This window comes from Centruroides sculpturatus, unplaced genomic scaffold (assembly GCF_000671375.1).
Source record: "Centruroides sculpturatus isolate CEXI.00-Female unplaced genomic scaffold, Cexi_2.0 scaffold14, whole genome shotgun sequence".
In the NCBI taxonomy this organism is placed as follows: Eukaryota; Metazoa; Arthropoda; class Arachnida; order Scorpiones; family Buthidae; genus Centruroides; species Centruroides sculpturatus.
In genome coordinates this window covers 32,460-46,513 of record NW_019384312.1, presented here as the reverse complement: position 1 = coordinate 46,513, position 14,054 = coordinate 32,460, and the positions used below count along the sequence as shown (strand labels likewise).

Here is a 14,054-nt window from a genome sequence, read left to right as displayed (position 1 = left end):
TGTTAAAAAAGATTATATCGGCGTCACTACCAGAAACTTGGGAGTAAGGCTCAAAGAACATAGATACGCCATAAGAAAAGCATCTAATTCAACGATATTGTCACAAATGGCGCAAGCGCAAGGCTCTGAGGTTAAATGGGATGAGGCAACAATCATCAAGCCTCTGTCTTCCCCAACTCTAGCAATGACGGCGGAGAAAATTGAAATATACAGAAGTAGGATAGGGGAAGGCTGTTTAAATGCGAGAGATGCGGAGAGCCTACCATCGGCATGGAAATATTTGGTAAAGAAATATACTAGAAACTTCGACCAGAATTAATCCACTGAAGATTTATGTTATTTCTGTTTTAATTAATTAGTTAATTTATTTGTTTATATATTCTTCCGTTATTTTTTGCTTGTAAAATTTTTTTTGATTTAAATATTTTTATGTTCTATTTATGGAACATTTGCGTTCCATTTTTTCGACCTGAGGATGGCCTATTAACTAGGCTGAAAACGTTTGTTTTTGCAAATTATATTTATTTCTCGGCAAAAAAAGGTGGTTTCGTTATTACTACTAATAAATGTTCATATTCCATTGAAGTTTAATTGAAAAATGCTTAACATACTAGTAATAATAATTTCTTAAGAAATCATTTCGATCCTATCCATTTTCTAAGGAATTTAAATTGCATGTCATAGCGAATACATTGCCGATGAAGCATTAAATTTACTACATGCAAGTCGAGTTTGCTTTTACAAAAGTTACGAGCAATAGTATAAAGAATAATTTTAATATGGGCTATTAACTTTTCTTAAAATCGAAAACTCTACATTACTATTATTCAGAAAGTTTAAGTGGATCCATTAGTTTTATGATTTTTTAATCAGTAATTTACGAGAATTATAAGTTTATTTAACAATAACCATTATCTTAAAAATTTAAAACGTGCAAGAAATGTTAATAGCAAAATTTCAACATAAGTCACTAAAAGAATAGACAGAGCTTTGCATCTCAGCAGAGTGTATCTGCACCGTAAATCTGTACACATGGAGAACTTATACGTAGTCCACAAATTTTCTCGTATATCAGGTATTAGTTACTTCGAAGAACAGAATTTAAATAAAACAAAACTAGAGTCCAAGTTGTATTCATTCTATCAGTACATTATCGAAATTTTTCTTTCCTTTAATCTCTTAATCTACTCTTTATCCATATTTGGCGTTGGTGTTATTTGTAAGGATAGTTTAAAATTGCTATCAAATTCAAATATCATGTTTGTATCGCTTTTCATTATGGTAATTGCATTTGATAATTTTCTTTTCATTTTTTTTCGAAGAAATAATTTTCCGGATCCGAATGAATATCTTTATGCTGTCGATTATACTTTCGCTAAAAAACTGCTTCTTCTGTCTATTCTCGCATTTCTGTATTGGTTAAGTTTAACTATGAGTGCAATATTATACGTAGATTTTTATCTTTATCCTTGTTTCTTGAATGCATCTGTACTGGAAATTCTTTTCTGTCATATAAATATATCTCTCTTCATTATATACGGAAATAGTTGTTTCCTGAGCTTTATCTTCATTTCTTTGATAATGTATATTTTGTTACATCATTCACTCCAGCGTTTGCAGCATATTTTTATTCGGATCGTTGGAAAAGTAAACAGAAATGCTCATCAATTTGAAAAAGTCATGCAGATGCACTTTCGTCTATGGTTTTTCATTCAGAAAATGAATGAAACTGGACAGATTCTTTTCCCCATTTGCTATGGCTTTTGTATTTATTATACATGCTTTTCTTTGTTCATTGCATTCATGTTTGATTTGGATGCAGAAATAAAAATATTTTGGGTAATTATATGCATATTATTGTCATTGGTAGACGTTTTATGCGCTTATGGACTATCCAGAATTACTGCAGCGGTTAGTAAATGTCTAATATTATATTTAATATTGTTAATTAATTTCAATCAATAGTAACTCGCTTTCTTTTTCTTTCAGGTTTATGGTAATTATTGTGATTGCAATATTCTTTCTATTGTTGAGTTTCCTGTTACATACAAGTTGAAGGTAACATAACTTTTATTTCTTGTAACAGAAGAAGCCAAATTAAAGTGTTTTTTTCTGTCCTAGATCTTAAACTTCATGAAGAGGTTTGCGAGAATTCCAATTGGTTTGAATATCGGAGGATTCTTTTTCATCAAAAAAACATTCGTTATAAGAGTAAGTTATTGCTTTAAAATATTGTAGTTTTTAACTGTTTGAATATACAGATTTGATTTTCAAAATATCGATATTAATTTAGATTTCTTGATGCTTTCGATATTAACCATTTTGTTTTAAAAAATCCAAAAAGGAGTTGCTTATTATTCCCAGCTATTCAGCTATTGTTATTCATCCGTAAATCTCTTATATTATTTCTTATTACAGAATAGCAAAAATTTGAATTTTTGAGGGTAGAGATGAATATTATGAACGTTGTGAATTATAATATTGATTAAGTTCGCTAATCAACCGTCCTGGAGATATGATATAATATTACTCCGTACATCTTGCCATAGTCCATGCGTTTAATTATCAAAATTTTATATTATTCTTGCTCGTTATAGGCAGTCTACCGTGCGAAATTAAACGTCTTGATCACTAATGCATCCTGATGCCAACACACATACACAGAAGCACGCGCACACGCTTACACATATATCTAGAAATTTTTAATGCTTTTTCCGATTTACAAAGTCTCGTAAAAGTGAAGACTTCCAAAAATCTGTTAAAGTCAACTTTGACAACATTTCACTACTTTCCCGTATTAAATACATAATAAGCCAGTTAATGTTTGATTTTAAACTTATAGTAGGTTTATACTTATGAGAATAGAAAGGACAAAAGAAAATGCGAGTACATCGGTTTAGTGCCCAATATCTTGCGCATTTAACCGGGGCATATTTGTATTCTTTTCTTTGGTTTGTGAAAGAATGAAGAAGATTTACTGTTTCTCTGTTTCAACACAGAAAATTGTGTGTAGTTAGTCAACAAGATTGATAACATACAGGGCGGCCGAGGCGGTTATCGACTTCACCTGAGCCCTGATACGGCGGATGAAATCCGATCGATAGAAAAGATTCAGGATTTTATTACGGGATTCATCTCTCGTGTTTCTATTTTAAGCCTGGCCGAACAGACGATGGGTATAATTAAAAGTTCATCTTAGTGTCTATAAAGTGAAAAGAATAGAACATAAAAATAATGAAATCGTTCAATATTTAAAAGCAAAATTATAATCTTATATTTGAAGTTGTAAGCTTATTATGTTATATAATTATTTCTATTTTCAGGTAATCAATGCAATTTATTCACTACTGAATTCTCTTATTGAATTAGAAACTTCGACAAATATGAAAGAATGCAGACACGTGTGGAGTAAAAATAGAAATTTCTCTAAAATTAACAGTGAAATTTACGCTAATTAAACAATATGATATTTCGAATCAAACGATGTTTTTGTCGCTTTTCCCTTAATACTTTGGAATATTTCGTCAACAAACGTTGTTACTCGATTTGCTGCTGTTCTAGACAATTAATATTCGCAGTAGAATTTGTTTCAAAATCACTCTCTTGGCTTACGAATTAAGAAACAAGATTGGTCAAGCCGATCTGATAGCACACTCCACAAAAAAGAATCAAATATTAATTTTGTTTAAAACAAATTTTATAAGTTTTTGAAATCAAGTATTTGTTTAGAAGAATATTTATGTGAATATACAGTAAGGAATAAATCGAAATTTTTTCGATTTTCCTGAAGAAAGTCGATTAACTGGCCGAAAACGTTAGATGTTGTAATAAAAAGAATGCATTTATAAGTTTTTAAGGCTTATTTATTTATTTATTTGTAAGTGCAGTTAGAGAAGAGTATATAGATGTAAACGATAAAGTATTATGTTCTAAACTAATGGTTTAGAACATAATATTTAAACGCTAAAGAATTCTATTCAAAGTGTTTGATTTTGACGATGGCTACAAAGATACTCGAAAGCGTTAGATAACATTTAAAATGGTTGTTGAAATAAATTTTCAGTTTTTAGTTTACAATAATCCAGTTAAAGCTCAATATATAAAATAAAAGAATTAAATGTGAAGAAATGTTATGATTTATACAAAGAATTCAATTGTGTTAATTCTATTGTAAGAACTTAAACACTTATTTATTATAGTGGAGCGTGCTAAACAGAGACGGAATACTTTTGTAATCCGAATCCCAATAAAATAATTAATCATGTTTTTTTTGTTTTGCGTAAGAATTACGAATGTATTGTAATTGGGCAATTTTTTAACAATGCTTGTTGATTGACAAATAGCTGCCATTTGACTCTAATCACCGTCAAGTCTCAAGTCTACCCAGTAGAATATTTCATAAAACTTTAAATTATGAAAGGAAATTGAAGAATTTATCACTACGAGTGTATATTTCACTGTAATGTTCAGATTTATGTTTTAGAAATGTTACATTTTTATGTAATTCATAAAAAAGTAAATAAAGTTTTAATATATGGCTATCAAGACAGGAGAATTTCTCTAGTATTACAATACAAACAATTTCAAGATTTAAGATATAAAATTACAATGTCTACATTGCAAGAATAACGACGTACAAAACTCAAAAATGCTTGGCTTGAAATGTAAACATAGGTTTATTTAAGTAGCAAACGGCTAAGCAAGTTAAGGACATACTTTGTTTCATATTAAACGGATTCTGTCGTTGGCTTGCTTGTTTAGCTACTTGCCATGTAGGCGCATGAAACTAGTCTTTCGATCGTGCCGCCTTGATAGTCGATGTGGAAAGTAATGGCGACAGTCTCAAAAATATGCAATTGCTAAATCACAGAATAAAATTTATCGATTGTATTATAAAGTCACTGATAAGGGTTTGTATTATTGAAACTCTATGTCCTCAGGGCATTAAGAAGGCCTATCTACAATACCTATAGTTGTTTTGGCAGGATAAAAATAAACACCTCTAAGCTGGTAACCCAGCTGGCATTACGATTTTATAAACAAGATATATTGTTGTCAATAAAAAAAACCTGTTTTTTTGTCATTTCCAGTATTTCTTTACAAATTTTATGAAAACAGCTTCTCTATAAATTTCACCGCATGCCACAGGGTAGCATCAATAGGATTTTTCAGAAAACAGAATAATTGAATAATCTTTTAATTTGTACTTACATTTACAATTTCAATACCAAGCATCTCTTACTATTATTCTTTATCGATCACACCTTTACGCCAGTATCAATCTTCACCCTTGTATCGCGCAACACCATTGCCATGCGAGTTGTTACATGTCGAGAGGCAGCAGCAGACAGCCGAGAAAATGCAGTGTTTTGTTATAGCACCTTGTTTGTGCTTTTGTTCTTATTTAACTTTCTTCATACATGCTTCAGCCATCACAATTGACAAACAATAACAGTCGTTGCATTGTGTCATTGTCATTGTGAATTAGCAGGGTGCATAAAGTAATTAGAAGCATAGAAAGAATGCTGTGATAGAAACTTTACTTCAACGTCTGCTACATTTGAATTAGATCAAATTTTGCCTAAAAACAAGAAATTTTTGTTAATACAGTAGAGCGTCGATTATCCGAAAGTCAATCATCCGAAACTTCAATCATACGAAAGAATTTCAGTCGGCAAATTTAAATTTTCGCCAGTGTTGCGGCGCTGCAATCTTTGGCTATGTCTTGGGCTACTCAAATATTTTACGTTTTTGATACTAAATTAACTTCTGAAGTATAATTTTTTATTGTTTTTATATTTTTCAATATATTTATTTTGTTCGTATATAACAAAAAAATAATTTTTAACAATACAATAGTCTTCGTTAGGCTTAGCATCGACGAAAATTCAACGCGAAGCGACACGCAACGGAGAAAAATGTCAAGATGGGATAAATTAATATATTTTTTCATACATGATCGGTTATCCGAAACATAGATCTTCCGAACAACCCGTCTCTAATTGATTCGGATAATCGACGCTCTACTGTATTAACATCTGCTCTCGTACGTGCAAAATAACAAACTCGTATCAAAAAAATTAAAGTTTAAAACTTAAACTTTAATTTTTTATTATTTAAATTAGCACGTTTTCTTTATTAACGAGTGAGTTTTTTCGCTTTCACTTACGAAACAATCGTAAAAAATATTACACTATATAAAATAATGCAATAGAACTATTCCTTTAAATAATTTTATTTCTTATATAAAGAAACACATATTGTCATATTCTTTTACAAATTTTGCTCATAATAAAAACTAAAAAATTTAAGAAAAAAATTATAGAAATTTCGAAAAAGTTTCCTAACGGACTGCTTTTAAACTTTTCTAAAAATAAAGTTTTACATTACAATATATATATTCTATATCTTGAATCAATCGAGCAATTTTTCCGAAACTTATGGCCATTTCTTCATTTTGTATGTAACGTGTTGCAGAATTACTAATTCGTATGTTACTTCGTAAGATGTCATCTTCATTAAATTTAGATATCACACGAACTGTAGAATATTTCGGAAAATAAATGACTTGATTCAAATTAACGTATCCATTTTTATGACAAATTGCTTCACGTTGTTCATTTATTTTAAAACCATCACCATGAACAAAATTCTTTATTCTTATTCTGATTTTTTCTTCGCTGTTATGAGAAACAGGAAGTATAATTCCAGTGAGAAAACAATCTTCTAGAACAAATAACTCCGAAATGAACTGGAATTTGTTTTCCATATTCATTTCTTGATCGAGAAAGAAGGAACTTCGATTACAATATATGAACCAAGAAGTATGTTTTTCATTGTTCCTCGAAATATCTCTTTTACAAATGCTATCTGGAATCATTGAATTGTCAGATGTTGCTTTGTAGTGTTGTATGGCATTTACTTCTTCTTCTGTTAAGAATTGTTTCGGATATACATAGCCCTTTAAAAATTCATCATCCATTGTAAGAAATCGAATGTTGATAATAAATGGAAGCATAATTTGCCGCAGAGATGTTCTCGTGTTAACTCTACGTCTTGCCCATTCGTAAACAATCTTAAAGATAGTCCGTTCCTCCAAAGTTTGATATATAGGGCGAGAAACGAGTCTCCGAATCACAGTTTCATCACAGTCCAAAGCGTTTTTATTTCTATAAAATACTGTGTACCAATCATTGCTAAATTTCCTCCAGCAATAAAATTGTAAGTCATAGTCCGTATTTTGGCAAGCGAATTCGTAAATTTCACATACATGTAGCGTGAGAACAGGGCGAATCATATAATTTCGACAGTAACGTATTAAATTAATTATTTTCAATATTTTGCAAATTCGATAAACGTCCATTGCAGATTTCAAAGAGTAAAAGTATGGCTTTTGTTTTTTCATAAATCTATATATTAGGAAATCATGACAATTAAGATTAGACCAGAATGTGATACAGTATTTTAATATATCTTTAATAATATTATATTTCTATAATAACGCTTTATTGCAAGCGATTAAATATTAATTTTTAGGTATAATTGACAGTACAAGAATCTACTTATTATCCTTATTTTTAGACTCGTTTTACTTCTATTTGTTACACTGATAACAGTGTAAGTAATTTCAAAAAGAAAAGTCTATATATTTTTATTTGTATTAAAAATAAAATTATATATATTGTAAAATTCAATGATAAAAGAAAAATCTTACTCGTCGATTATCTTCACATTTTCGAATGCGTAAGACAAGTAAAAGGTTATAGATACGCTGTTCGAAAATGGCTTCAATATGAAATTTATTTTTGGACTGTATTTACAAAGCATTGATCGTGAAACGGATGTTTCTCTTCCATCTATACAATGTATTTTAATTGATTCCATTATAAATTCGTATGCCAAATTAATGAAATTTTATTCAATACACTTTTGGATAAGAAGAGAAGAAACTATTGTAGATAAAGACTATTGTTTCGTTATAAATAAATATTTGCTTATGTAATTCATTCTAATTATTTAATTCAACTAACTTGTAACTTTACTTTTTTATTTTATTTACTATTTATCGTTTATCTATTTACCTCAGATCTCTTTTCCACCGCATAGCCAGAAACATTAACAACGTAGAAGACATACTTCATGTGTAATTTTTACGTTATAAATCATCTTGTCGGCGTCTACTATATAATTTCTCATGGTTTGCGTAACATGTATATGAATGAAACAAGATGTGTAAATAAAGTCGTGTTTACACACAAGTTTATTTACACATCTTATTTCATTGTTTTACACTTATCGCAAACGAATTTTATAGGAATATCCATTATCCAGGCTCGGTTATTACATTGTTTTTTAAATTTTTGTATTACTTTTAGTTTTATACGTATTTAATATTTTGGCATTTTTTGTGTATTCTATTTTATTCATATATATACTGCAATTTTTATTCATTTTTTATTACGTCGGTTGATTTTAATTTTATGTATTTTATTTTGTCTTTTTTGATATGGTTCTTGTTATTTATTAGGAGATGAGATCTTCTGTCCTGCGACATTTCCTAATGTAGAGGAAATAAATAATTCTTTCGAAAGTAAGAAACATAGTAAGGAATTTGTAATTACAGTCGACCCCCCTATAACACGGTAGATACGTTCCGGTTTTTATGAAATCCATTTTCTACGAGTCCTTAAATACATGAGCCAATCACAGCACGGCACGTGTGCAGTTTACGGACTACGGCTGTTTGAAAGATTTTCTTCCATAAAATTAATCGATTCTAGACTAATTCGACTTAACATTTCCAAAATACGTATAATTTTTTTTGGAATAATTCATATAAACTATGCTATAAACAAAAAATTGTAGGATTACTTAGCGAGTGTGCACCGTTCGACGACACCATTGCTTAAGCTTGTTTTCGTCGTGAAGCTTGTCATCGAATGGCGCTGTCGTGCTTCCTGATAAATTATTTTTTTTGCGAAAAATTCGCTGAACTTTGGAGACATCATTAATATAAATATAATTTTTATGGACGTTACATAATAAATGGTTTTTAGTAGGTCCGCTGCTCGTTTAAACTCAACGGTTTGTACAATATCCGCTATTGGTCTAGATTCGACCAAGTCGCGACACGAGTCGGCGATTACTTTTTTTAGCGTGTTTGTACGAATACTGTCGCAAATTTTTCGCCGTCATATAGGAATCCGAACTATATGAACCCGTTTTATAGGGGTCTACTGTACAGGTATATTTCGTATAACACTGCAATTTTAAAACACGGTTCGAGAATTGCGGTAACATGCGTACAACCCATTTTCCTCTAACTCAGAATGTAGAAGACATCCCAGTACAAATTCATAATTTCCAAGTGCAAATTTTCAATATTGTAAAATCCATGGGCAAATATGACACAACACGAATGCTTGCTTGAATAAAAAAAAATGTATGAAATGACTGTGAATAAAAAATGCTTGAATAAAAAAAAATGTATGAAATGACTGTGTTTGCACTTGGAAATTATGACTTACGTTTCGCTACGTTTTCTTTAATGAGAACTGATTATACAATCTTTTTTTCCTTTCCGTGCTTTCTATTCTAGCTTTCATATAAACTAGGTAACGTTGTCGTTGCGGATGGTACTGTAAGTTAACAGGAGAGACTGTCTCTGTATTTTGTTCCGATACAATAAATTAAAAGCTAGTAATGTCAAATTCAATACATTATCTGGTCTCTGAATGCCTTTTGTTCTCACTTTTAAAAGTTCAGGTAACAAACGAGTTTGCCGATAGGTGTGCTGTAATTGTTTGGACTCTTCGTTTGTTTATTTCCTATGCATAACAAGCTTTGTTTCAGAATAAAATAATTGTTATAATATCTCTAATCGCATAATCTACTGTGTTTTATACAGCTAATCTTCGTATAAATGTTCTTATTTAATAAAAAATACAGTCGACCCCCTATAACGCGGTAGATACGTTCCGCTTTATAAGAATTTCGCGTTGTAGGAGTTCTCAAATACATGAGCCAATTACAGCCCGGTACGTGTGCAGTTTACGGACTACGGCAGTTTGAAAGGTGTTCTTCCATAAAATTAATCGATTCTAGACTAATTTCACTCAACATTTCCAAAACATGTATAATTATTTTGGGATAATCCATATAAACTATGCTATAAACAAAAAATTGTAGGATTACTTACCGAGTGTGCACTGTTCGATGACGCCATTGCTTAAGCTTGTTTTCGTCGCGGAGCAGCGCACCAAACGGCGGCTGCGTTCTCTGATAAGTTATTTTTCTACGAAAAATTCGTTGAACTTTGCACACATCATTAATAAAAATAATTTTTATGGCCGTTGAATAATAAATGGTTTTTAGTAGGTCCACTGCTCGTTTAAACTCAACGGTTTGTGCAATATCCGCTATTGGTCTAGATTCGACCAATCCTGTCGCGACACAAGTCTGCGATGACGTTTTACCGCATTTTACGAGTTCCTTTTAGCGTCTTTATACGAATACGATCGCAATTTTTTCGCCGCGATATACGAATCCGCATTATATGAACCCACGTTATATGGGGTCGACTGTATTTCATAATGAATCACAACATAAAATTAAAAATAATGAAACAATTAAATTCAATTTTGAATTTCAATAGTATGCTCTCAATTACCGAACGTTGAATGGTAAAAATCGAATAAATATATCAGTAGTGTCGATTGTTTTAATCTATATCGACCACACCTTTACGCCAGTATCAATTTTCGCCGTTGTATCGCGCAACACTAGCGACCAATGGAGTTATGAGTGGTCAGCAGCGGAGAGCAGAGAAAAATGACTTACTTTGCTATATCACCTTGTTTGTGCGTTTGTTGGAACTTTACTTTTTTAATACATGATTAATTAAGCCCTTCATTATTGAGAAACAATAATAGTCGTTGCACGGTTCCATTATCATTGTGAATAACAACGGTGCATGAAGAATTTAGAAGCATAGGACAAATGGTCTGATAGCAAATCTACATCACTATTTGCAACATTTGAATTAGATCAAATTTTGCGTAAACACAAGAAATTTTTCATCATATTAACATCTGCTTACTTACGTGCAATATTAACGACATTTACGTTTAAATTTGCACGTCTTCCTTTATTAACGAGTGAATGTTTTCGCTTTCACTTACGAAACAATACCAAAAAAATATTACACTATATACAATAGTGCAATAGAATAAAGTGGATTCCATCAAATAATTTTATTTCTTATATAAAGAAACATATATTATCATGTTATTTTACAAATTTTGCTCATGATAAAAACTAAAGAATTAAAGAAATTACAGAGATTTTGAAAAAATTTCCTACGGGACTACTTTTAAACTACTTCAAAAATAAAGTTTTACATTACAATATATATATTCTATATCTTTACTCAATGGAAAAGTTTCTTCAGAACTTATGGCCATTCCTTCATATAGTATATAACGATTTGCTAAATTACCAATTCGTATGTTACCTCGTACGATGTCGTCATCATTAATTTCAGCTATCACACGAACTATAGAAGATTTCCGAATATAAATGACTCGATTCAATTTAGCATATCCGTTTTCATCACAATTAATTTCATATTGTCTTTCGATTTTCAAACCATCAGAGTAAATACAATTCTTTATTCTTATTCTGATTGTTTCTTTGCTGTTATAAAAAAATTGGGAGTTCAATTCCAGTGAGGAAACAATCTTCTATAACATATATCTCCGAAATGAACTGGAACTTGTTTTCCATATTCATTTCTTGATCGATAATGAAAGAACTTCGATTACAATATATATACCAAAAGCTATGTTTTTCATGGTTTCTCGAAAGATGACTTCTAGAAATGCTATCTGGAATTATTGATTTGTCAGATGTTACTTTGTAGTGTTGAATGGCATTTACTTCTTCTTCTGTTAACAATTGTTTCGGATATACATAGCCCTTTAAAAATTCATCATTCATTGTAAGAAATCTGATGTTGGATAAGAACGGATCCATGACTTGCCGCAGGGATGTATTCGAGTTAACTCTACGTCTTGCCCATTCGTAAACAATTTTAAAGATAATCCGCTCCACCAATTTTTTATATATAGGGCGAGAAACGAGTCTACGAATCACAATTTCATCACAGTCCAAAGCGTTTTTATTTTGATAAAATACTGTGTTCCAATCATTGCTAAATTTTTTCCAACAATAAAATTGTAAGTCATAGTCATTGTTTTGGCAAGCAAATACATAAATTTCACAAACATGTAGCGTCTGAAAAGGATGAATTATATAACGTCCACAGTAAATGTTTAAAGCAACAATGTTCAATCTTTTGCTAATTTGATAAATGTTCATTGCACGTTTCAAATTATGAAATTTTGGTGATTTTCTTTTAATAAATCTGAGTAGTATGCGTTTGATACATTCTGAAGTACAAAAATTAATTAGTATATAACTAAATTTCACAAACATGTAGCGTCTGAAAAGGATGAATTATANATGTTTTTCATGGTTTCTCGAAAGATGACTTCTAGAAATGCTATCTGGAATTATTGATTTGTCAGATGTTACTTTGTAGTGTTGAATGGCATTTACTTCTTCTTCTGTTAACAATTGTTTCGGATATACATAGCCCTTTAAAAATTCATCATCCATTGTAAGAAATCTGATGTTGGATAAGAACGGAGCCATGACTTGCCGCAGGGATGTATTCGAGTTAACTCTACGTCTTGCCCATTCATAAACAATTTTAAAAATAATCCGCTCCACCAATTTTTTATATATAGGGCGAGAAACGAGTCTACGAATCACAATTTCATCACAGTCCAAAGCGTTTTTATTTTGATAAAATACTGTGTTCCAATCATTGCTAAATTTTTTCCAACAATAAAATTGTAAGTCATAGTCATTGTTTTGGCAAGCAAATACATAAATTTCACAAACATGTGGCGTCCGAAAAGGATGAATTATATAACGTCCACAGTAAATGTTTAAAGCAACAATGTTCAATCTTTTGCTAATTTGATAAATGTTCATTGCACGTTTCAAATTATGAAATTTTGGTAATTTTTTTTTAATAAATCTGTATATATTGAAATAAGGAAAATTACGATAGGATCAAAATGAGATTTTTTAAGATATATTTAATATTATTGTATTTCTATAATAAAGTTTCACTGCAAGCGATTAAACAGTAAAGTTTAAACATGATACATTGTAGAAGAATTCACTTGTTGTTACTATTTTGGGATTCGTCTATACTGATAATAGTGTAAATGATTTCAAAAAGGAAAGTCTACCTGTGATTATGATGTGTATTAAAATAATATATATATATTGTAAAATTCAATGATCAAACATAAAACTTACTCGTCGAGTATCTGCAGATTTTCGTATGTATATGGTAAGTAAAAGGTGACAGATACGTTGTTCGAAAATGGCTCCAACATGGATTTTATTCTTCGGCTGTATTGAGGAAACGTTGATCGTGAAACAGATATTTCTCTTCCATCCACAGAATGTATTTGAATCGATTCCATTATAAATTCTTATGCTAAATTAAATAAATTTTATTGAATACGGTTTTGGATGAGAAGAGAAGAAACTATTGTCGAATTAATCTATTGTTTCGTAATAAATAAACATTTACTTATGCGATTATTTTTATTTCTTTAAAGTAATTAACTTGTATTTTTATTGTTACCGTTTATCTATTTAAAACAAATTTTATTTCTACAGCAAAGCCGGAAACAAGAACGTGCTCGGCTTCGAATTTTTACGTTATAAAGCAATTTGTTTTTCTCTACTATATAATTTATAATAGTATTTAAGCACGACTTTATTTACACATCATATTGCATTTTTTTTACACTTTACGCAAACGAATTTATAGTAATACTGTATTCTTTTTTTCGGCTCGGTTATTATATTGTTTTTGAAAGTTTATTAGACCTACTTTTAGCATTATACGTAATTAATATTTAGGCATTTTTGTGTATTCTGTGTTTTATATATATTTATAAAACACAGAA

The 14,054-nt window shown here is 30.4% G+C and overlaps 2 protein-coding genes across 3 annotated transcripts in view; both read right to left on the bottom strand.

Annotated features, from left to right (window-relative positions):
- Nucleotides 1-13,648, bottom strand: part of LOC111621997 — an 85,618-nt gene extending 71,970 nt beyond the window's left edge. Inside the window, exons 1-2 of one of the 2 annotated variants that reach the window (XM_023364302.1) lie at nucleotides 13,393-13,648; nucleotides 12,525-13,105 (exon numbers count right to left, since the gene is read on the bottom strand). In XM_023364302.1, the coding sequence (XP_023220070.1) occupies nucleotides 12,525-13,105; nucleotides 13,393-13,562 (751 nt within the window). In that variant the 5' untranslated portion in view covers nucleotides 13,563-13,648. The remainder of the gene's footprint in view (nucleotides 1-12,524; nucleotides 13,106-13,392) is intronic. The other variant, XM_023364293.1, reaches the window with a different exon arrangement.
- LOC111622052 lies at nucleotides 11,309-12,274 on the bottom strand. The gene is made up of 2 exons (XM_023364367.1): nucleotides 11,834-12,274; nucleotides 11,309-11,694 (listed from the first exon to the last, which is right to left on the bottom strand). The coding sequence occupies exons 1-2, from the start codon at nucleotides 12,031-12,033 to the stop codon at nucleotides 11,382-11,384; spliced, it is 513 nt and encodes a 170-aa protein (XP_023220135.1). The 5' UTR covers nucleotides 12,034-12,274; the 3' UTR covers nucleotides 11,309-11,381.
- Nucleotides 13,649-14,054: the final 406 nt, after the last annotated feature.

What these genes read in the sequence shown, in the direction of transcription:
- LOC111622052 (XM_023364367.1), bottom strand. Translation starts at nt 12,033, where the DNA reads ATGGATCCGTTCTTATCCAACATCAGATTTCTTACAATGAATGATGAA. An exon ending in CATGAAAAACATAGCTTTTG is followed by an intron (nt 11,695 to 11,833) that starts GTATATATATTG and finishes TTTTTATAACAG; the next exon opens with CAAAGAAACAATCAGAATAA.